The sequence below is a fragment of the Anopheles coluzzii genome, chromosome 3 (assembly GCF_943734685.1).
Source record: "Anopheles coluzzii chromosome 3, AcolN3, whole genome shotgun sequence".
NCBI lineage: Eukaryota > Metazoa > Arthropoda > Insecta > Diptera > Culicidae > Anopheles > Anopheles coluzzii.
In genome coordinates this window covers 72043807-72067285 of record NC_064671.1, presented here as the reverse complement: position 1 = coordinate 72067285, position 23479 = coordinate 72043807, and the positions used below count along the sequence as shown (strand labels likewise).

At 52.1% G+C, this 23479-nt stretch overlaps 4 protein-coding genes across 4 annotated transcripts in view; 2 read left to right on the top strand and 2 right to left on the bottom strand.

Moving 5' to 3' along the window:
• LOC120955749 (E3 ubiquitin-protein ligase highwire) overlaps positions 1-12894 on the bottom strand; it is a 28970-nt gene extending 16076 nt beyond the window's left edge. Inside the window, exons 1-9 of the mRNA XM_040376871.2 lie at positions 12109-12894; positions 11451-12025; positions 10478-11378; positions 10182-10406; positions 9246-10103; positions 8548-9183; positions 7031-7632; positions 5320-6885; positions 3166-5252 (exon numbers count right to left, since the gene is read on the bottom strand). Of these exons, the coding sequence (XP_040232805.2) occupies positions 3166-5252; positions 5320-6885; positions 7031-7632; positions 8548-9183; positions 9246-10103; positions 10182-10406; positions 10478-11378; positions 11451-12025; positions 12109-12553 (7895 nt within the window). The 5' untranslated portion in view covers positions 12554-12894. The remainder of the gene's footprint in view (positions 1-3165; positions 5253-5319; positions 6886-7030; positions 7633-8547; positions 9184-9245; positions 10104-10181; positions 10407-10477; positions 11379-11450; positions 12026-12108) is intronic.
• Positions 79-3159, top strand: LOC120955752 (uncharacterized). The gene is made up of 4 exons (XM_040376875.2): positions 79-506; positions 627-1236; positions 1308-1442; positions 2555-3159. Exons 1-4 carry the CDS (start codon positions 237-239, stop codon positions 3067-3069), a joined length of 1530 nt encoding a protein of 509 aa, XP_040232809.2. The 5' UTR covers positions 79-236; the 3' UTR covers positions 3070-3159.
• Positions 12895-14741: 1847 nt separating the features above from the next.
• Positions 14742-19462, bottom strand: LOC120957154 (uncharacterized). Its single transcript, XM_040379203.2, has 7 exons — positions 18653-19462; positions 18290-18393; positions 18092-18211; positions 16879-17985; positions 16756-16799; positions 15955-16158; positions 14742-15870 (listed from the first exon to the last, which is right to left on the bottom strand). Exons 1-7 carry the CDS (start codon positions 18735-18737, stop codon positions 15297-15299), a joined length of 2238 nt encoding a protein of 745 aa, XP_040235137.2. The 5' UTR covers positions 18738-19462; the 3' UTR covers positions 14742-15296.
• A 1872-nt stretch (positions 19463-21334) lies between these two features.
• LOC120958063 (26S proteasome regulatory subunit 7) lies at positions 21335-23265 on the top strand. The gene is made up of 5 exons (XM_040380617.2): positions 21335-21583; positions 21682-21719; positions 21802-21975; positions 22043-22182; positions 22243-23265. Exons 1-5 carry the CDS (start codon positions 21511-21513, stop codon positions 23120-23122), a joined length of 1305 nt encoding a protein of 434 aa, XP_040236551.1. The 5' UTR covers positions 21335-21510; the 3' UTR covers positions 23123-23265.
• The last annotated feature ends 214 nt before the right edge of the window (positions 23266-23479 follow it).

Here is a 23479-nt window from a genome sequence, read left to right as displayed (position 1 = left end):
TTGCGTACGATACGGCAGCGCACCGCGATAAGTTGTTTGTGTACGTGTGCACTGCAAGCGTTTTAGGGCAATGGGTGCCGTAACGGCAAGCGAGCGTGCCATACACCTTCGTTATCAGAACGGATCTGATCGCGTTCGAAACCTTCACAGTGTGCCCTTTTGCCGTGCCCGAGCGTTAACTATGGTTTAGAACCGTCTCGACCGTGCTTTGGAGGATTGCTTTCGCCCAGTGCGCAATGGGACTCGTTCGGTGGCCCTTTTGGGCAGTGGTTTGTGTGTTTCTGAGCGTCCCCTGTGGCTTGGTAGTGAGTGAACAGGAGCAGCTGGAAGATATCGTCCAACAGCCGGTCCACTGCGAACGGATCGATAACTCGCAGTGGAGTCGACCGGGGAGTGCAAATGATTGGGAACCGTTCCACGGAAGGATAGGCGATCGGGTACTGCGCTGCGACTGTCACGATAGTGTCCGAACGCGTCGAAGTGAGGAGTACACCGTCGATCAGCAGGTAAGCTGGGTGACCTTCAATCAATGCCTATTCCGTTGAGGTGTCAAAATCAACATATGGCTTTGGAGTTACGCCACCAGTGATGATGAATCATCGTGTCTCTTTCGTTACTATCACCAGCCCAAGCTACGAAATGCCGTATTTGTCCTGTCCGCCTTCCCGGCAACTACCGTCGCAACGGACATACTGATCGTAAACTGTGGCCAACTGCACGTCCCGGCCGGTACCTTCCGCTCCATACGGGCCGCATTTCTACCGCGCACGATACGTTTCGTCAACATCGCACAGTTGACGCTGGATTCGTTCGCGTTTGAAAGCGACAGCCCAACGCGCGCTCAACAGGTGGTGACGAACCCACGCGATCCTCATCCAATACTTGGCCCGATTACGCTTAGCTTTGACCGCTGCCAGCTGGACGAGCTGCCCGCCAATGTGTTCCACGGAGCGGCGATACGGTCGGTGCTGTTCAGTGCGTCCAGCATTGGAGCGATCCGATCGCTAGCCATCAGCACCCGCTTTCAACAGTTCCTACTTTCCGACACGGTTGTTGGGTCGTTCGCCCGACATGCGTTCAAGCGAGCGCAGATGGAGCAGTTGCATTTGCACAATGTCACGATGACCGGGGCGTGGGCTTCGCAGGCCTGGCAGGGGCTTATCGTCGGCAACTCGATACAGATAAGAGATTCCAGGTTTCTGCAAACAATTCACCCGGCCGCAATCACAGAGAGCAGTACGTATGGGAAGAATGCGCTTTTTATTGTGTATGTGTTGAGTTACTCAAAGCTTTGATGCTACTTGCAGGCACTGACGAGTTGCTGCTCCAAGGGAATGTTTTCAATGATGCAATCGCAGAAGAAGCATTTCAGCTCGAAATAAAGCTTCGAGTAAGGCTCCTGGACAACAGCTTCAATCAACTTTCATCAAATCTGTTCAGAGGTATGCATGAGAGATGAAAATACTCAATCTTTTGAGTGATTTGAAAGAAGAAGAGAGTAGAAGAGTGGCGAAGTGCTTTTGAATCTTCAAGTTTCTCACTCTCTGTACCGACTAGTGATGGGTAAAGTTGGCAAAAATCCGGAATCGACTCAAATCCGACTCTGATAAATTCGAAATCGACTCCGGAAGGTAAGTCCACCCTGCATTATCCCGAGTCGTTCGGAATCTTCCGGAATCGTCCGGAATCGCCCGTAATCGTCCGGAATCGCCCGGTGTCGTCCGGAGTCATTCAAAGTCGGCTGGAATCATTCGGAGCCGGAATCGTCCAGAATCTTCCAGAATCATCCGGAGTCGTCCGGAGTCGTTCGGGGTCATCCGAAGTTATTGGAAGTCGGAGTCATCCGGAGTCGTTTGGAGTCGAAGTCGTCGAGAGTCGGCCAGAGTCAACCTTCGAAACAAAGGCCTATATACGAAGTGCAAGAGCAAAGTGAAAGACAAAAAAAATACCACGAAATGAAATGCCTGATCACAAGCACACTAAACCGCTAGACTCCTGTTGACTTCCGCCGATTCCGATTCCGGTCGACTCCGATCAACTCTAGACGACTCCGAATGACTCCGACTCCGAACAACTCTGAGCGATTCCGAACGACTCCGGACGACTTTGGACGACTCCGAACGACTCCGGATGACTCCGAACGACTCCGAACGCCTCCGACTCCGGACGACTCTGGTTTGAGGCGAAAGAACTCCGTTGGAGCCAAAGCCTCTATTAACTATTCCAACAACAACTCCGACTCTGGACAGAATTAGTGGCTCGGATTCTGCCGGAGTCGGGATTGGGATTCAAATCACTGAATTTCGGGATCGACTTCGGCTCTTTGGAATTCATTTCCCGGGCACAGATTGAGTAGACTCCAAAAATATTGAGCCTTTAAAATAGAATCCAAAGGGAAAAGATTCACACAAACTCTTCGTGGTGAGTTCCATCTTTATATTAATTTTAAGGATTCAACTCACTCATTCTTGTTCATTCTGCATATCTCTTGTATGTTATACAAACTGCTATCATAAGGCCTTCTCAATACCTCACTTCCATCTATCTATTTTAGGCATTCGAATATCCAACGAAACGGCCTGGAATGCGCAGCCAGACATACTGTTGGAGCGTAACCTGATCGACACCTTCACGATCACTACCGACACGAGCAGCTTTCTGGTGTTTCCACGAAACTTCTCCATCAGCCTACAAGCCTTCCGCATCGCGCAGCTTGCGACCTGCGAAAGCACCAACGTAACCTTCCCGGCCTGGTCGGAAATCTTCTTCCTACAACCGTTTGCCACAACACCACGCGATCATCCCGACTCCTACATCTCCGTGGAGCAGTACCGTACCCAGGAGGGTTGTGATTCGGAGGACAACAGACTGCTGATTATCATCTTAGCTACCCTGCTTGGGGTGGCCATACTCGGTGGTGCCATTGGTGGCTTCTTGTGCTGGCGACACTATCGCAGGAAGGAGCAAATGTTAATATTGGAGCAGAAGGTCGTTCAGCCAAGAACGTATCGTGAAACGCAGATACTGCTCAAGCTCGAAACGGTCGGCACACTGAAGACAGATTTTTAAGAGGCCCTAAGCTAGTCTGATGTCTGATTAAGAATTCTACAACCGGGCAACGACTACTACCAGCAAAGAAAGATACGCTTATTCGAATATACTCACAGCACGGGCAGATGGCAGTCGAGTGCGTTGCGGATGGTCAGCATGGCGTCCGGTACCATCAGTCCCTTGGCAAGCAGCGTCGTCCCGTACCGTTCCAGTGTGGCCGCTTCCGGTTCCGTCAGTCGATCGTCTGGATCGTCATCAAACCGCAACTCCTTCCGGAGAAGATTCCTCGCACACCGACCACCCAGATGGGCCAGCTCATGCTCCAGCGCGATCAGCGTACCACCGGCTGCAGTGCCGGCGCCTGCATGCTCCATTATACCCTGCGCATCCACATGATCGCCGGCAGGAACTTGATCCGCATTTTCGTACCCTATCACCAAACACTTGAACCCGTACGATTGCTGCTTCGGTTCGTTCACGTACGTCGAGCAGGACTCGAGCGAGATCTCTACCTCCCGCCCAGGCAGCACCATCGCACGGCCCGGACCACCGTAAGCCCACCGGGCGGGTGTATTATACATCCGCACCGTGCACCAATCATCGAGTGAGTCTTTTTCGCTTCCGGAGCCACTTCGACGGTTAGGAATTTTCACCTTCACACGGTCCTCCTCCTGTACCGTGCCGCACTGCGCATCGAACGTGAGACACATCCAGCGCACCGTTGCGGGAAATCGGACCCGGTACGCCGTCAGGCTTGCCGTCTTGTACGGATGGTCGCTCTCCAGGATGCAGTAGTGCTGGCTGGTCGTGTTCATGCTCGTTGCGGACGAGGTAATGGTCGTGCCGTTGCCCGCCGGACCGCTGCTGTGCGTCATGTGGGCGAAGCACTTGCCCACGCTGCCACGCTGTCGGCGCAGCTCGTTCAGCGCCGTAATGGGCGGCAGTATCTCTTGCACCATCGACAGCACCTCAACCGACACCTTCAGATCCATGCGAATGCAACGCTCCAGCTGGGCCAGCGTCAGCGGCAGCAGGTACCGGAACAGACAGTTCACGACCGAGGGCGAGCGGGTGGTGCGCGCACGGAACAGATCCCACACGGTGCGTTTGCGTATCGGAACGGCAAGCACCATGGAGGCTGCACCGGCCGGTAGTTCCATCTCGTTGCCATTCGCGGCAGACATCCCGACTCCGGCAGCAGCAGCAGCAGCACCGCCACTTCCACCAGCACTTCCAGCACCGCCACTTCCGCTGACTCCACCGCCTATCCCACCGACCGTTGCCTCCGAGGCGGAATCGATCTCGTACGGATCGTACGGTGTGCCGGCCGTGCCGCTGCTACCACGCAGCGTTTCCAGCAAACCCTTTGGCAGTACCTTACCGATCGTGCGCCTCGTACGTTCAATCGTCGTCGCCGCCGTATTAGACGCAAGCACCCCGACCAGCCCCGTCGCCCCAACGTCCATATGCTCCTCGATCGGTGTTATGTTGTGCTCGGAATCGATGGCCACACCGCCGCCTACAACCGCACTAGCGCCGGCGGCTCCCATCACACCAACCGCAGTGCCACCGATAACGCCGGACGAAGCGGATGACGAGGGTGTGGAGGACGTTTCCGAGGAGGACGGTGCACGCATGCCGGGCGATGCTGACGTCCACAGCGCTAGCTCGTGCGCCACCGTCAGCAGCTCGCGGCACCGGCCAACGATTGCGCGCGCTACCTCGAGCGCTAAATCACGCGCCTGCGTACGGCAGTTGCCTAGCTCGCGGCCATTCGCTACATTCGTGCCGCCGTGGGGGAATCCCGCCACACCACCGACCGGCGTGCAGTAGTACAGTATGGCCGGTATTTGTCCCCGGGCCGGCGTTGTCCCGTTGAAGCTAAGATCGCACGGATAGAACCGAAACGTGACCGTACCACACGGCCCACGCAGTGAGGATTGACCACAATCGCCCGAGAGTGTCCTTGCTCCCTGGCTGCACAGACGCAGTGCGTAACGATGGTTTTCCTTCAGCAGTACCGCGCGGTTAAAGCGCAGCTCGGCCATGTGCTGCCGGACGGCGGTCTGATCGTACGAGCCGACGATCGATTCCAGCACCTCCCAGCGGTGCGAATGCGAGTAGGTGTGCGAATGCGTCGAATGGTGACTGTCGTACAGCAGCTCCAGCTGATACTCGTAGCTGCCCGAACCGGAGTAAACCTAAAAAGAGCGTTGAAACCATACGATTAGTCCACAAAAAGAGGGGAAAAATCGCACCAATACTTACACAAGCCCCCACAATCGATATGCCCGCCCGGTCGACGGTAAACGCGATCGCATCCGGTCCGAAGTTGCCCGTGTTCCACGTCTTCCCCAGATCCACCTTCCCGAAGCGACTGCCCGTACTGAACAGCCGATTGCTTCCACCCATCGGGGCCATCGGCGGGACCATCAGATCGGTGGCCGGTTGCTGGGTCGTCTCCTCCTGATCTCCGCCCCGCTCGCCACGCTCCCGATCGACCGGATCGCACCCGTGGTGAATGATTTCCGAGAGCAGCTTCGCTAGCAGCCGGCAACCGTTGCGTATCAGCAGCCGCTCCTGGTTCTGGTCGTCATTCTGACCCTCGTCCTGATCGCTATCCTCATCCTCTCCGTCGCTGTCACCTTCGGTAAGCGACTCGTGCCGGTAGCCTTTCGCCATCGGCCAACCTTTGCCACCGTCGCCCTGTTCGCTGTCATACTCATCCCCCCGATACGGAAACGGTCCTCCATCGCCCTCCGCCACATCGGTCGCTTCATCATCGTCAAGCTCGTAATCATACTCCACACCTTCGCTGCTTCGGCAGCTACTCGCACTGCTCGTGTTGCTATTGCTGCTTCCACTGCTACTGCTACCACGCCTTCGATGCCGCCCAATGCGATCCAACTTTCGACGCACCGGATCGGAAACAAGCTCCAGCAGCAGCTCCAGCACATCGCGAAAGTGCCAGTCCGGCAGATGCGGCACACCAACAACGCCTGACTGTCCTCCAGCATCGCCACCACTGTTCGTACCACCGCTACCAACCGTGCTTGTCATCTGCTCGATTAAACTCGCCAGCAGGTCACGATTGCGCGAAATCAGCAGTGCCCCGGAACCGGTCGATTGAGGCCGGCTAGTCGAGGCGGATCCCGTCGGTACCGCTTGCGCCGGCGAGGACATCAGAATGGAGAACGTGACGCGCAAATTAACGGACGGCTGGCAGAGACCGGCCAGGATGGCGCTCAGCAACAGCCTGCCGCTGCACCGTTCCGTACCACCGCCACTGCTCGAGGAGCCGTAACTGTACCGGTACCGGTCGACGTGTGGCTTTGGACCCGCATGTATCCCACCCGGGTCGGATTCGCGCAGCAACAGCAACCGTCTGCACAGCACTTCCCACTTCAACGGAGGCGTCGGGTAGAATATGTCAAAGCAGCGCACAAACGTCCGATGGCACTCGCCCAGCACTTCCCGCTTAGCCTTGCAGACGCGCCGTCTCATCGAGCGTTCCATCACCGGCAGCGTGACGCGATCGGCCAGTATGTCGATCAGCAGCGTACGTATCTCGACCACGGCCATCGCCAGTGACTGATGCGTTCCCGTCATCGACGATGCCATCGGATGGGCTGTCGAGGAGGACATCGGTGACCCAGTCGTTGGGTGTGAAGCGTTGCCAAATGGATTGCTAAAGTCCGAACGGAACTGATCTTCGATGTGAGCATCAGTGTCGTCTTCGGAGGAGCGGGATCCGGTTGGATGATAAATTGCGTTTAGATAGCGACGAAGCAAACGCAAACACACTCGACAGATGAACGACAGACGAACGATCAGCTAGAGGGGTTAGAAATTAAAAATAATTAGTTTCATCATACAATTCCAGAAGATGTCTGGCACATCCTCAACAAGACTATTTAATCCATAAAATTATAGCATCAAATAAATTTAAAATCAAAAGTAACTACATCGTGTGCCTTACCTTTGCCTCACCAATCAGTCCCGCATTATTGGTCGTCATCGGGTTGGTCGTAAAAGTCTTCATTCCACCGCCGCCCCGCTTCTGCTCGCCCGACAGATTGCGGAACGCGTTCCAGGCCCAGCTTAGCAGTGCAGTAAGCGATTCAAACGTTTCCCGATTAACACCCGTCGCAAAGCGCCTTGAGATGGGGCACAGCGCGATCACACTTTCTTCCGTGCAGGAGCTGCTGAGCGTTTGATTACTACCAGCGGCACCACCGCTTGGTGTCGCCTGTCCGCCGCCTTTCTTGCGACGGTACTGCACATTCGATGTAGAGCCAATGCGTTGCTCGCTGGTTGAACCTTTGGTGCGTCCGGTTCGGAACGGGAAACGACCCTCGCTGGCGACGTTTGAAGGTGAGAACCCGTTGCCGGACATGTCGGCGTTGCCAATGTTCCAGCGGTTCAGCACGGGAATGGCGGGTACCTCCTCGTCAATACTGCCCGAACCGAAGGTAGGTGTAAGGAGTACCGACCTGTGCTCGGGTAGATCATCCTCCTGTAGATCGTCCTCCGGTGGTAGGTCGCAAAGTTTCACCTGCCGTCCACTGGCACTGCCAAATGCTGGTTGAAAAAGAGAGGTTAAAGTAACAGTTTTTGGTTAGATAATGAATCTTTTAAGAAGAATTATTCGACTAGCGAATTTTTAATGACTTTCGGATCTTAAAAGTTATGCATATGTAACATTGTAAAACTCAAGATATTCATGAATATCTAAAACGCCAGGGTTTGCATTATCCGTTATGTGAGTAGATGTGATCTACGATCGCCTGCTCATTCGAAAAGCATTAGCCACGGAAAAGAGGCCGGAATTACACTCAATGCAGGCAAACACCATGAAACGAGGAAGTAATCACGATAAAAATCTTTAGATAAAGACTCGTAATTCATTAGATTTTAAAACTTTTCAAATTTCCAAATCTTTAGATATTCTTGAATCTTCAGAATTTCAGGAATCTTTAGAGATCTATGAATCATCAGAGATTCACGAATCTTTAAAAGATCCATGGATCCATATATCCTGTAAGATTGGCGAATCTCAAATCTTGAAATTCAGATTCATTAAGATGTCTGGATATAAATCAGGGTTAACTATCTCTAGTTTGCACCTAATCCGAGTTGCACAAGTTTATTGAATCTTAAGCCAACGATATAAGGTATAAGGTTTATAAGGTAGCCAGAAAGTCAGTGAACACCAAGCCTATTAGTGGTAGTATAAGCAGACCTAGTTTGACAATTATAAACTTCAAAATATGCAATAAATGTCACAGGACTTCACTCAAGCTTCAGGAGTTTTTAGGGAAATTATTAATTATAAATCCTTATGAACTATTGTTCATGAATCATTGGGGATTTGCAAAATTTTGCAAAGAACCTTGAAAAGACTGGAGATTAAGCATCGTGAATCATCAAAACATGAGTCAGATTCTGCTCTACTTAACAAATAGCTCATTTAAATGAATAATCTTCTCTACTTACCACCACCACTGCGTGATCCTGTAAACCAATCCGATGCGTTCACATTAACATTCCCGTCGAGCGGCGACGATGACGAACCACCGGCATCCATCGTCGGTTCGAACGGTGGCCACTGTCCAGTCGCACCGAGCCGCTCCGTAGCCTCCGTCAGCACATCGAGGCAGGCGAGCAAATTGAGCGCAAGCTGAAATCGTGGCACCTCACAACCGTTCCACCGCTGCGGAAGCGCTATCTCCGGACTCAGCACGGACAGTGATTCGTGCGTCCCGTACCGTGCCGGGTCGCCCTTCTCCCCACCATCCACCTGGCAGGAGGACGGCTGCTCATGTGCTCGCTGCGTGCTTGGCTTGCGCTGCTGTTTCGACTTGCGTCGAAACAACTCCGACGCGATAGGATTGAAAATGAGCATACGCTTCCGGATCGCGTCGTAACCCCACAGGACGTTGAACAGCGGATCGAGTGTGAACGAAAAGTGCCACCGATTTCTTCGATACGTTTCCTTCAGCCCGGCCTGCGCACCGGCGTTCAGCTCCACACGTGCATCGAACTGGTTCATCCTGTGCGCCCGGCAGTGCCCGGTGCGCCGATCGATCGTAATTGAGCCACCCAGGTGTGACTGATTGTTGGGAATAAGCACTGTGGAGGGAAAAAACATAATTTAGTATCCAGCTTAACGTAAGCATGGCGTAGAGACTCACAAATCGTTGACCGATCCGCCGTCACGCTATACTTTGCCAGTGCTGCACCGTTTATAAGCGATTCCTCCACCTTGATGTACGTCTGATCGCCGCTGGCCGCAATGAACGAGGCACGACGGCCCGTGCCCGGCCCGAACGATTCGATCGCCACGGGCGCACAGTGCCAGAAGAAGTTGCCCTCCCCGGCACCGTCCGTCCTGCCCCCTCCGCCCGGCGCTTCCCGACCCAGCTGTCCCTTGTGGTAGTTTCCGAACGTGTACACGGCCCCACGGCTCGTCAGCACCACCGAATGGTTGCTCCCGGCCGCAACCGACACAATCGTCCCGGCTCCGTTCGGAAAGCGCACCAAGTGGGGTCGACCGCCGGCCGGTGCCTGCAGATCACCCGTGCCGAGCTGGCCGTACTGGTTGCTGCCAAAGCTGTACACCTCCCCGGCGGACGTAAGCACCAGCGAATGGTGCTGACCGCAGGCGATCTGCGTAACGACTGGGGGCCGCTGCCGTCCATCACCGTTGCCCGTGTGCTGTGGCAGCTCGACCCGCTGCGGAGGCACCGGTACGATGCGCGGTGTGTCGGCATCGTTGCTGGTGGCAGCGATCGGGTTGGCAGTGCCGGCGACGCCAGCCGTTCCACCCGAATTCCCACAATGGCAGCAGCAGCCACAGCCGCAGCCACATTTGGCAGCGGACGAAGCGACCGGTGGATCGGTGGCATGGGCTGCCGCTGCGGATGGTGCCGAGTGGCACGCGTTACAGGTAGAGTTGGTTGTGTTTAAAGCGTTTGGGTGCGTTTGGGCTCCAGTGCCGTTCGTTAGCGTTCCTGCATTTGCCTGGTTGTTGGTGGTCACTAATTCATCCACTGGGAAGAAAAATTGGGAAGTGAAAAAGTCATTAGAACTCAGCACGGACATGATAACAGATTTAAATCCACACTCACCATTGCGTTCTCGTTGAAACTTGCGTCCACACTGGCCCTTATTGTTGAGTCCGAAGGTGTACAGTTGACCCAGTGCATCGACTGCCACGCAGTGTGCTTTACCGAGGGCCACCTTCCTTATAACTACATCTGTTAACCCACCTACCACACCATTCGGTTCACAGTAATTGGTGTCCTTGCCGTACATGATCAGCTTGCCATCCTTCGTCACAAACGCCGATGTACCTAAAACGTAGAAAAAGAAAGCAGAATGAGCTATCGCACCACAAAACAGTAAACAACCCATCTCTCCATACCATTATTACACGCCACGAACGTGATCGTCTGTCCGTCCAGCTTGTTCAATCGCTTCGGCTTGATCGCTTTCGGCTGCCTTCGGTTCGTCTTGGCCAGCTCACCGTCTTCGCCGCGCTTGGCCGTCCCGGTAAAGTAAACCGTACCGTCCCCTGTCAACAGCAGCCCATGGTTTGCCTCATGGCCAACGGCAACCTGCCGAAAGCAGCTCACCCCCTTCGGCAGTGCCGTCAGCTCGCTCAGCTTCATCGAAACGGTCGCTTTCGGTGCACTCATCACACAGCCGACCGCACCACCGGCCACATTGGGCGACGTTTTCAGCCCCAGCGCGGTGCCCCGGCCCCAGTAAAGCACCTTGCCGTCGTCCACCAGCACCAGGCCAAACTCCTTCCCGCAGCTAATCGACTGTATAGCCGCCCCTGTCGGATTGCTTTCCAGCACGGGCATCGGGGCGATGCTGGCTGGTGGGGGCGGCGGCGCCGCCATGCTACCATTCTCCACCAGCTCCTCCTCAAACGCTGCCCAGCCGTACGTGTGGTACCGGTTTTTGGCCAGCTTTAGCCGTAGCTCGGGACGGCTTTCTCCGCCAGTCGGTTGGCCACCGGCGGACGTAGAGCTGTTGTTGGGGCCGGTTGCCACCGGCGGATACAGTTGCTTCACCACGAGTATGTCCTCCTCCTGGTCGTCTAGCTCGGTCGAGTCGCGGATCGAGTCGGACACCGCACCGAGCCAACAGATTGCATCACCGTCCGAGAAGAGCTGCCCGTAACGACGCTGAAAGGCGGGTATTGGTGCTGTCTGTACCGTGCCCAGGGCGGTCAGTGTCGTTGGGTCGTACAGCTGAAACGTCCACCCACTGCTGGACGCCATCATTTTGCTGATGCGGCCGTAGTACAACTTCCCCTGCGAATAAAGCGATGTACGTTAATTAGATTAATGCAGCGCAATCCAACGCATTCCGTCCGCATTACATACCCCCGAGTAGCCGATCCAGCCGGGTAGCTCGTTCTTGGCGTTCGATATCGTCACCGCACCGTAGATCAGTCCCTCCTGCGTGCCATTAAAGCCGGACCCGATTTTTAGCAGCCCCTTCACGGTCACCAGGTACAGAAACTTCCCGTCCGACGCGACCGAGTGCACGGTGGACGATTCGAGCGGCAGCCGAAACTCGCCAATCAGGCTGCCACGCGGCACACCGCACCGAAAGTAGTCCGCAATGGTGGCGCGACCCGTTGCCATGGAGAATATCGTGCGCTGCAGCTTTGCGACACTTTGCGGCATCTGTACCGTACCGCCGCTGGTGGTGCTGGTGTTGCCACTGGTGCTGCTGCCGTAGACCGAGTTCATCAGTATGGCGGCCACCGCACGGACGATGCGCCCTGTGTCACCCTTCGCGATGGCGAGCGATAGCAGCGTCGAGCAGGCGAGCGACGACCAGGCACCGTTTGCCGCCGACGGCCCACTGCTGATGGTGGACAGCTCCAGCAGCAAATCGAACAGTGGACCAAACACGGCATCCGGCTCGTGCCGCATACCCTCCGGATCTTGACCTGAAAAGAAGCGACGAAAATGAACGACGAAGCCATATCGCGTCCCACCCCCGAAAAATTCATTGAAGTTGTTTCGCACTTACCCTGCAGTATGTCGTACAGCGAGCGGAGCGCCTTGGTCGCGATCCGGGGCTGGCTCTGGCGCGTTTCCGCTATGATGCCGTACAGGCTGTCCAGCCCGGCTAGCACTATCTGGGGCACGCGCTGCGTCGCACCGGAATCGCCCCGACCGACCGACTTTGGTTCGTCCAGCGCCGTATCGATTATTCGCATGGACGAGACCGTCGCTCTGGTGGTGGTTTCCCGTTCCAGCACAATCGACCGCACCGCATGGTAGACGGCAAAGCGGGACGCATTCGAGGCAATCTCGTACCGGTCCAGGTTGGGCTCGAGCAGCAGCTGCAGTTGCTTCGCCTTCGGGTCCTTTTTCGAGCCCGCGGTCCCATGCTCGCCCGATTCGGACGTTTCGGTCGACAGGAAAATGCTGTTAAACACCGACCCATACCGTGCCGAATCGTACAGCTCCATCCTCGCTGCTCCTCCGTGGACACCTTTGAAGATAACTAGCCCAACTTATCTAGTCACCTAACACTACCGATGGGAAAAGCAAAACGGGGAAACAATTTTCACCACAAAAAAGGCGTCCCGCTACCCGTAACGCCCTCGACGACGACAGCAGAGCAGGATTTTGCGTTCGGTCTTCCAAAATGAAGGCTGGTTGTGAAAAATCGATATCCTCTCCCTTTTTGCCCTTGCGCCGCCGGCCTTTCCCCTTCGCTGCTGCCGACGCCGTCTTCTCTCCCCTCCATTTTGCGGACGCGCGCGTGTGTTTACGAACCGATGACGGCAGCGCCGGCGAGAACGCGCGCGTTCGTCCTGTTTTTTCCCCTCCGCGGAGCAGTCAGCTGATTGTGACAGTTCTCGACCGACCGAACAAGCCGTCCGTCGGTGGGGTGGGGGCAGGTTTGTTTTGTTATCGCGCGGCAGTACGCTTCCATTGCACTTCTTCCACCCTCCATGGCCTACTAGTGGAAGGCGAATGAGGAGGAAAAACAACAGAGCAGAATAACACACCGGCACACAGCCACACACACACGGTTGGTAGGGGTTCGCGTGCGCGCGTGTGTCGTACACTTTTTTCCGACAGCGCGCGTGCTTACAGTGGGTGCAGTAAATGTAAATGTAGTTTGCTTTGGTGAATGTACTAAACTCGCTGTGCGGGAAATATTTCACATTTTTAGGACTAAATACAGACAAAAAACATAAGTAAGAGCAGCGAATCGGGTAAGCGACAAAACTTGATAAGGTAGAAGCTATATAATATATGAAGATATAAAAGGAGAAAACTATTGTAAAATTATAAATTTGTAAATTTACATTTAACCTTCATTACATTAACCATCTATCCCGGATATTATTGCTCATTAATTGCAAATTATATTTTAAAACTTATTAAATTATCTTATTGGTTATTGTCTTATTGGTAAAAATACCTAGAAATACATGTTTTCCAACAGTGGTGTAAAACATTCATTTAAAGCTATTAATTTATTATACTTTTTTTTTAAACAAAATCTATTTGCTCCACTTACAACCACTAATTCTACCTTCCTAACCAAAAGCTACAACACAGTAAAACAACTTTTTTCTGAATAAAAAACATAAAATTGGGTAAAAGATACTTATTCTAACAAAAACAAAAAAGTAAATTCTCATCTATGAAATGTATGGCTTACCCGGGTAGGTGGTTATAGCAAGTGAAGGTATAGTTATGATTATGGAATAAAAATCATTTAAATTGGCTTACATACTTTCCTTATGATGAAACGTACGAGAGAAAATATACCTAAAACTATAGTACCGTGTGAGCGTCAAAAACGATTCTTTTTCTGACCTTTTCGACCTTCTCTGTAATCGAGATTTAAGTGTAATTTCCAACAAAAAAAAAATCCAGATAGAGTAGGTAAAAGTAATGCTAAATCATAGAATTAGTAACAATAAATCTTACCATTTAAGCCGCCCAAAGGTTTTCGATTATCGATCAAGTTCGGTTCGATTTCTCAAATTCTGTTCCACTTCGAAAAAAAAATCGATTATTCGATTACTCTTTTTTGTAATAGTTTACAAATCTTAGGCAATCTATTTTGTCACATTTCTTCTAGTTTTCTTACAGGGTGTGGAGTGGGGCATTTCTTTTCCTTCCGTCCCTCTACGTGTAAAGGAAATGGGGAAGGGGTGAATTCAGCATCCATCAGTTTCCACAATTTTCTATTCGCTACAACGTAAGATGCGCAAGAATGCAAGAACGGATAAGAAGATGCGGGATCGCACAAAAAAAATATTTAAAAAAACTGATACGGAAACTTCACGATTAAGTTAAACCACCCGCGCCCGCTCGTTTGTGGAGGGCTTGTGTGCATAAATAACGAATGGGAAGGGGAAGGGAAAAGCGGTGAAAGATTAGTGTGCATTACACGCAGCAGGGTAAATGGGTGCTTTGCAAGGGGATGAGGGGGTAAAGAGGGTGAAGTCGAATGCTTACTGTAGTACAACATGGGGCGGGGGGTTTAGAATTGACACTATTCAATAAGTAACTAAACGTTCAACTGAGTTTCTCTGATAGTTTGTTGTGTCGTTGCTGGTGTTGCTGTTGTGTGCGGGGAGTATTAGTACCACACAATACAATCACACACGGAATCACACCAACACATCAATATCGGTTACTCGGGGTCCAATCCGACCGTGTCCATTTTTTTCTTTTTCACGGGATACACAATAATTAACTAAACAACCGCATATTCACAAAAAGCCCGTACCTTTAGTACGAGCATTCCTCTCCACCGAGTAATCAAACGAGCCACGAGTGTCTTACTTTGGGGCGGTAAAATACTTCCAGTTCCAAGTGTTTTCCCCTCCCCAGCTGGATGTGTGATGTACGCGCATCGCCCTCTTTCATAATGATTAACAATACATCCAAACGGAAGAAACCTACTAACAGTTGCACACTCGCTCACAGTCACATTTATGTACAAATCAGTACTAAGATTTGTTTGCTGCTCAAACAGCAGTCTGTAGGAGTAGACGAGAAGGGATGAACGTGTGTGTGTGTGTATGTGCTTTGTGTGTATGTGTGACCCTTTGTTGGGTCACAGTGTCTACACTACACCGGTTTGGTCTACTGCCACCATCACCAGAAGCTCAGATCTACTAAAAGAAAACTAAAAATATCGAAAAAGAAAAAGAAACGGTAGCGCTCCTGCTACTCCCCTTGTTAGGCCGAGGAGGGAAGATCTTGCTTCGTTTCGGCCATGAGTAGCCCGCCCGCACTGTTGCCTACCCCGCCAACGGTCGACGGCTGTGAGGGTGGTGGTGGTGGCGGTGGCGGTGGAGGCGACTCCATGCCGAGATCATCGACGCTTAAATCGTCCAAACAGATCGAGGACAGCAGTACGTGATGCCGCTGATGTAGGTGATGATTATGATTATGGTGGAGGTGGTGGTGGTGATGCAGTAGTAGATGATCGTCCGGCCGGGTAGCGCCACCACCGTGAGAGGATAGTGGTGGTGGTGCTGGTGCTGGCATGAGGCGCGATGAGAAGGTGTACAATTTCTCTAGCCCACTCGCATCGCCATTGGTGGCCTCGACCAGCATAGTCCGTGGGGATGCGGTGTTGCTGCTGCTGCGGCTGCTCGCGGGGAATGTATCGTCCTGGGGCGGCGTCAGGCAGCGGTCCTCCAGCACGTCCTCCAGGTTGAACAGCGTGTCATTGGACGCCGTTAGAGAGCTTCGCCGGGCGAGGGCGGGCACCGATTCGGTCGCTTCGCACACCACCGGTCCCTCAGTGCTGAGGAGTGGCAAAAGAGGCAAGATTTAGCATACATGGTCACTTCCCTATTTTCATAGCCACAGAGACGACAAAGAAAGCTACCTTACTATCGTACTCTCCACTATGTTGGAACAGTGCGCGACGCTGACCGACGGGGGCAAGCTGCATTCGTCTTCGTTCTCCTCCAAAATGGGCGACAGCGACCGGTTGTAGTTGATGATGATTTCGTTCTCCTCCGTCTCACGCTCCGGCCGGTCGTAATCGGTCCCCCCGTTGCCCTGCGCTTTCGGGCTTCCACCGGGCGCTCTGCAAGCAATAACAAAAACAAAAAAAAATGTAGGGTAAGTACACACGACAATACACATTTAGTGTTGGGTTTCATGAATCTTTCGTTGAGATTCATTCATATGGATCTTCAGTGATGAGTGATTCGAATTTCGTGTCGAATCTTCTAATATTCATGGATCTCTAAAGATTTACGAATCTTCAAAGGTTCATGAATCTCTAAAGATTCACGAATCTTCAAATTCATGAATCTTTAAAGAATCTAGAATCTCTTAAGATTCATTAAATCTATAAGATTCCTAAATCCATTAAAATTCATATATCTCCAGGGATTCATGATTCATGGCATGGCCACGTAGGTTGTTACGCCAAGAAGAAGAGTTATAAAAAGCTCAAACTTTATGATTTTTTAGATACTTATGAATCCCTTGAGATTCATGAATCTCTAGTGATTCGTTAATCTATCGAGATCTTTCAAGATTCATGAATCTTTTGAGATTCATGAATCTTTTCAAACGAGATTCAGATTCATTGAATCATTCCAAAGATTAGATTCATGAATCTGAATCAGATTTACCCAACACTAATACACAAATACGGTCACAAGCAAACACTTACTGATCGTGATCGTTCTCGGTGCGAAGAGCTCCACCGGCACAATCCTATTGAAAGGTAAAGAATAGTTAAAGCTCAACGAGTTGAAATGACCCCCCCCCCCCCCACCCCCTCGTTTCGACCTACATTGCCCTGGGGTGGCAGTAGCTGGCTCAGCTGTTGGCGCAGCAGATCGAACGTATGATCGTCCTGGAATGGATCGTTCCCAGCACGATTCCACCCATGGTCGTCCTCGCTACCGTCGAACGGTTCCAGCGGTCCCTTCCACCACGCGTCGTCGTCGTTGTCGTCGTCCAGCGGCGCGAAGGACACATTCTCGTCCAGCTCCAGGTTGCCCCACCCGTCGAATATGTTCCCCCGCGAGTTAGTGGGCGAAAACTCGTCCGCCTCGAGCGGCGAAAGGTTACTCCCGTTGGCGTCCATCATCTGCAGCATGTACTGGCATTTGTAAAGCACATCGTCCACCAGTTCTGCTGCCTGCTGCTCGACATCTTCCCGCTTAAGAACGGGCTCCATCGCTGGATCCCCCGCTGGCTCCATCTCTGGTTCCGGCTCTGGCTCTGGCTCAACCTCCGCTTCCTCTTCCACCATCGGTGCGGCCTCCTCGTGCGGTGGCTCGGAGTAGATCGAGCGCGACATCGACCCATCGTCATCGCTCCCGTTCAACGGTGTCGCCTGCCCCTCGTCCTCCTCGTCCTCCTCATCCTCCTCGCCCTCGATCGCAATGTCGAGCGCACGCAGCGCCTCCTCGATGCTGATCGCATCGGCCGACTGGGCGGCCGTCGCCGTGACCGTAATGGTCGTGGCGGTGGTAGCGGCCGCCTCGTCAATACTATCGTCGCTCACCAGCGGGCGCCGCTCGTCCTCGTCCTCCTCCGCGTCCGATCGGGGCGGCGGTGGCGGTGGAGGCAACCCATCCTCGTCCTCCTCGCCGGACGACGTGGGCAGTGCGGCGGACACCGCCGTCAGGTTGCACTTTTCGCTCCGCTCGAGCGACTCGTCGAACACGTCGGAGAACAGGAGCGGCTCGTCGCCGGCCACCGGTTCCACCGTCGCCGTCGTGGCCGTCCGCTCCGTCCGCTCGTCCGACTCGTCGTTCGGGTCGAACTCGTCGTACGTGCAGGTCAGTGGGTCGCTACGGCGCGTACAGTACGAATCGTGCCGGTGGTGGTGGTGGTCGTCCACATCGAGCTGATAGGTTTCAATCTTGTCCAGCAGATTATCGGTGGAAAGCTAAAAGAGGTTAGACAAACCGTTACCGACTGGTTGATTTTTCTGTTTGCCATTGTCTGTTGTGCGCACGCACACACAGACACACAAAGGAAACTGGCTTACGTACGTTGTTTGGGCTCGACGGGATGACGGCACACGGTACCGAAGATTCCAGCACATTCAGCGCCTTCAGGATGGGATACTCCGTCGATATAACTTCCTGTATGATGTCCCCGTCTTTGAATTTCTGTAATGCACACGGGAGTTAGCCCGTTTTTTGTCGTCCCCCTTTGAATTTGACACCGAATCTCGCGCTGTTACGTACCTTAAATTTGCCACTCTTCTTTTTGCAGAAAATGCAAAACCCCATTATGAAGGAGCCGAGCCCCAGGCAGGCCAGCATCCCGAAGATCACGGCATCATGCTGTCCTGTACGGGAAAGGGAGCAAATTTGCACGCTCTTGAATGGGTTCATCGTTTACGTTTACGGCACGGTTTTATGTAATGGTGCAAGGCCACACTTGCATCGGCCTGCTGCAACAGACAGCTGCCGCTGCTCGTGCTGCTGCTGCTGCCGCTGCTGCAGTTGCTAATCAACAAACGCAGCACACACGATCGCGCCTCGACAGTCAGACAGACAGACAGACGATTGACATTTAATGCAACATTCTGCATCGCACTCGCTCACCTGTATGGACGTACGGGATCGGTATAGCGGTGCAGGCGTGCAGTATGCTCGTGGAAAGGTAAACACTCGATAGAACGTTCCTCATGTTGGCCGTCGTTAGTCCCGGAGCACATCACACGGAACTCCATCCAATGGTGCTGCTGCTGCTGCTGCTGCCTTCGCGGGGGGTGGTAGAGTAAGCTGATTCACAACTGCCTCTGTCACCGAAAGGCATACTGCGTGGCCCTAAATGCACGCCGAGGTTTTTCCCTTTCCACCTCCCAATCCAAACAGTCGATAGGATCGATAGTCGTTCGAACACACGCTTCCTCGACGCACTTTTTTTTCCTTTCGAGCGAATGCCAGCAAACAAAAAAAACGGACCCTCACGTCACACGCAGGAAGCAATTCATCTGTGTACGCCAGCAACAGCCAGCACCGTGCGTGCGAGGACGGATGTGACACGGGAGACGAAACACGACGACGGGCGTTGGGATTTACATTACGAAAACAACTGGCTACTCCGCCACACTGTGATGAGCGCGGCTGAACCCAGCACCCTTCCCGAGGTCGTTCTCGTCAGCCTAGCAGCTCGCTCCGTCCATGGCCGTCCGAACTACTTTACTTCGTCGAAGGAAGTACTCAGGTTCTCTCGCAGAGGGGTAGGGGTGGGAGGGTAAAACTAAAACCGTTTTCCGTCCTGCTGTGTCCCGATTTTCTGGCCACAAAACGATTGTTTGATCGTAGTTGCTAAGAGAGGTAGAAGAGAAAAACGAGTTTGTGCTTTTCTCGGACGGCCGTGAAGACGAGTGCGAGCAAGAAGCAAAAAACAAGAAGCAGCAAAAGTCAACCGATGACAGCCGTTGACATTTCGTGGTAAAGGTGTATCTAACGCGGGTGTCGTTCGAATTGTCTATCAAACAACAACAAAAATACCCAAAGAACATAATCGTGTTGGACAATCGTTCGTCGTTTGAATAGAAATAATTTTGCAACAAATGTTGTCGGTTGAATTTAAAAAAGAAATACCTGTACGATGACACGGACGCAAATTTATGGTAACTTACATACAATTTGTACTGCTGCTGGTTTGTTGAAGAAAAGTGTCAACAATTTCTAAAAGAAATACTTTTAGAAATACTTTATTGATAGCATAATTGAAACGCCTATTCCCATGGGGATGCCGAAATCGACTCCGTTTCTAAGCTAATTTTAATTTTGGAGCCAATTCCGATGACGGCGCCAATTTTGATTTCAGAGCCAATTCCGGAACTGATTCCCATTCTGGAGCCAATTCCGGAGTCAACTCCGAAGCCGATTCCGGAATCGATTCCGCAAACTGAGAGCGGTGGCAACGCTCATCGGATGCGATTTTATCGGACGAGATTTATATGGGATTTGACAGATAACGTCGGACGTGCGATTTCGTCGTCCGACGTTATCTGTCAAATCCCATACAAAAATTAGACAGGCCATCCGATAAAATAGCATGCGGAAAAGCGTTGCCACCACCCTGGATCCGGACCTACTATCCGGAATTAATTCCAGAAAACTTCAGAGCTAGACGAAATCTTCATTTTTCCCATCACAATCTCTGAAGCTCAAAGCGGCTAGTCCCAGAGCTCTCGGAAACGGTTCATTAAACACAAGCCGTCTGCGGATTCGACTGCAACCGTCTTCAACCGGCTCCGACTCTAGCCTACTGCTACTGGAATAACTCTGACCTCAGACGATTCTAGCGCTACAGCGCTGTGGACGAGTCCGACTCCGGATGACTCCGATTCTGGCCTTCTCTGACCGATTCGGGACCGATTCTGGTCGGCACCTGACCATTCAAGACGTCTCCGAATTCCTTCCTAAGCCCATTTCGAAATTGTTCAAGTCATATTGGGGTTTTACTCCATCTTTTTCATTGAAATACAAAACTGTTCAAATCAGCAATCTACCATAAATTAACCAAGCATGCTTTCTCACTCTAGCACATAGCAAATACCATCCCAAGCGCCACAGATTAAGCCTAAACGACTGGAAAATTGAATATCCATAGAAAAAAAATTAAAGCTCCACAGCTTCATTGGTTTGATCAATAGATGGCGTATTACAACTCATCATTGTATTGCTATCCTTTTCTTGCAATGTGTTTCGGCAAGTTTCATCTTATCATGACCTATATAGCCTTCTAACTTTCGGAGCAAAAATCTATATAAATGGTCGTGTGGTCAGATACGTGGGTATCAACACCAACGACCATTACTCAAATCTCACTTGCTTCAGTGCTGGTGGTTTATGTTGGAGTTTAGTATTTCAACAATCGTATCGCCGTTCTAGTTCTAGCGATGCATAACTTCAATGCGAAACCATACAACAGTACAGAGGAAATGAGAAAGCTCTCTTCCAAGCGATGAAGCTCAACTGGTCGGGGTATCCCACCAACAGAGAGCGCCACCAGCTTTTTCGCTATTTTTAGAATGCATGAGTCGTTTGCCGTCTGCTAAACGAAGTCTTTCTATATTCCGTTTAGGTAGAGAGCTTGAGTCGTTTAGAAGCCGTTTAGTGGTCGTTTAATGGATTTGTGGCACTTGGGATGTACAAAAATGGGAAAGCATGTTTGTTTTGAAGACTGTGCAAATTTTGTCATTTGGGAGCAACGGTTCAATGCGCACACCTTCACATATCGCTCGCTTGGTCAGTTCAGTTGTCAACCGAAGTCTGTTGGCGTTTCACTTCGATTTGCTTGTCATTGTGAGAAATTTGGCGAATTCATTCTCACCTCCAGCAAACAAGTTTTCCTACCGAAAAGCCGATCACAAACCCACGATTTGCTGTTTTTATTACCGTTTTTGCTGCTTCGTTTCTGTCCAGGTATCAAATAATCCAAAATGCCGGACCATCTGGGAGACGATATGCGTAAGGTGAAATCCGACAACAAAGAGGTTGAGCCTGAAATAGAAGGTAAGATGCCCCGAGTCCAGAAGCAATCTCCGTTGCTTAACCCTGCTGCTGCTTGTACGGCGATATCAATACGGTTCTGTTTTTTTGCTTCCTTTCAGCTCTTGATGAGGTTGATATCGAGCTGCTGAAGACGTATGTAAGTATTCGAAAGGAGAAAAAGGTATTAAACCATTTCCACGACACTGAACCCCGCTTCTCCGGCTCGCTTTGTTCCGCAGGGCCAAGGGCAGTACCATAAGTCGATCAAGCAAATCGACGAAGACATCCAGAAGGCGATGAAGCAGGTGAACGAACTGACGGGCATCAAGGAAAGCGATACCGGGCTGGCACCGCCGGCCCTGTGGGATTTGGCGTCCGATAAACAAATCCTTCAGAATGAGCAGCCGCTTCAGGTTTGGCTTTTGTAGCGGATCTCTTTGTTGCCGGAAGACAGCTAACGATCCTTCACTTTCAATACAGGTCGCTCGTTGCACAAAGATCATCAATGCCGATTCGGACGATCCCAAGTACATTATTAACGTGAAGCAATTCGCCAAGTTTGTCGTCGATTTGGCAGATTCTGTGGCGCCGACTGATATCGAGGAGGGCATGCGTGTTGGGTAAGTCCAATGGTGTCTCGAATCCCAGCCCGTTTTAACCGTTCTACTTGCTTCTTCCAGTGTCGATCGCAACAAGTATCAAATTCACATACCGCTCCCGCCGAAGATCGACCCGACGGTAACGATGATGCAGGTCGAGGAGAAGCCGGACGTGACGTACAGCGACGTCGGCGGCTGCAAGGAGCAAATCGAGAAGCTGCGCGAGGTCGTTGAAACGCCCCTGCTGCATCCGGAAAAGTTCGTCAACCTCGGCATCGAACCGCCGAAGGGTGTGCTGCTGTTCGGGCCGCCCGGCACCGGCAAAACGCTGTGCGCCCGTGCCGTGGCCAACCGGACCGATGCGTGCTTCATCCGCGTGATCGGTTCGGAGCTGGTGCAGAAGTACGTCGGCGAGGGTGCGCGTATGGTGCGCGAGCTGTTCGAAATGGCGCGCTCGAAAAAGGCTTGCTTGATATTCTTCGACGAGATCGATGCGATCGGAGGGGCCCGTTTCGACGATGGTGCGGGAGGGGACAATGAGGTGCAGCGAACGATGCTGGAGCTGATCAACCAGCTGGATGGGTTCGATCCGCGCGGTAACATTAAGGTGCTGATGGCGACGAATCGACCCGATACGCTTGACCCGGCGCTGATGCGTCCCGGGCGGTTGGATCGTAAGGTGGAGTTCGGGCTGCCGGACCTGGAGGGCCGCACGCACATATTCAAGATTCACGCCCGCTCGATGTCGGTCGAGCGGGACATTCGGTTCGAGCTGCTGGCCCGCCTGTGCCCGAACTCGACCGGCGCGGAGATCCGGTCGGTGTGCACGGAGGCGGGCATGTTTGCGATCCGCGCGCGGCGCAAGGTGGCGACGGAGAAGGACTTCCTCGAGGCGGTCAACAAGGTGATCAAGAGCTACGCCAAGTTCAGCGCCACGCCGAGGTATATGACTTACAATTAGAGAAGGACAGCGGGCATTCGTACCGCCGCTCCTTCGAGTATCCAGCGTTTTGTGTATCACTTTCGTATCATTTCAAAATAAAAAAAAAACAGTTCTCTTCTGGGATACGGTTGCTTTCATGCAGGTAGCCGATCACGTAAAAACGGTTTTGGTTGAGATTTTGTGTTGAGAATGGATTGACTGCCACGGAAAGAGATGCATTCGAACTTAAGGCATGTCCTAACCAATGGACAAGCATTGAGCTATTAACAATAATTAATTAAGACCCTGCTGAAGGGTCTGTAGGGGGAAAAAGCTCAACAAGATGAAGATGAAAATGTGCCTATGACCTAGTGTTGATGAAATCTTTAAAGATGC

Bases quoted from the DNA above. Each gene is read 5' to 3' on its own strand.
- LOC120955752 (XM_040376875.2), top strand. From the start codon at position 237: ATGGGACTCGTTCGGTGGCCCTTTTGGGCAGTGGTTTGTGTGTTTCTG. The intron at 1,237-1,307 runs GTACGTATGGGA...TGCTACTTGCAG, and splicing joins GGCCGCAATCACAGAGAGCA to GCACTGACGAGTTGCTGCTC. The intron at 1,443-2,554 runs GTATGCATGAGA...TATCTATTTTAG, and splicing joins TTCATCAAATCTGTTCAGAG to GCATTCGAATATCCAACGAA.
- LOC120957154 (XM_040379203.2), bottom strand. From the start codon at position 18,737: ATGAGGAACGTTCTATCGAGTGTTTACCTTTCCACGAGCATACTGCAC. The intron at 18,394-18,652 runs GTGAGCGAGTGC...TTTCCCGTACAG, and splicing joins GATCCCGTACGTCCATACAG to GACAGCATGATGCCGTGATC. The intron at 16,800-16,878 runs GTAGGTCGAAAC...ACCTTTCAATAG, and splicing joins TACTGCCACCCCAGGGCAAT to GATTGTGCCGGTGGAGCTCT.
- LOC120958063 (XM_040380617.2), top strand. From the start codon at position 21,511: ATGCCGGACCATCTGGGAGACGATATGCGTAAGGTGAAATCCGACAAC. The intron at 21,720-21,801 runs GTAAGTATTCGA...TTTGTTCCGCAG, and splicing joins TCGAGCTGCTGAAGACGTAT to GGCCAAGGGCAGTACCATAA. The intron at 21,976-22,042 runs GTTTGGCTTTTG...CTTTCAATACAG, and splicing joins AGAATGAGCAGCCGCTTCAG to GTCGCTCGTTGCACAAAGAT.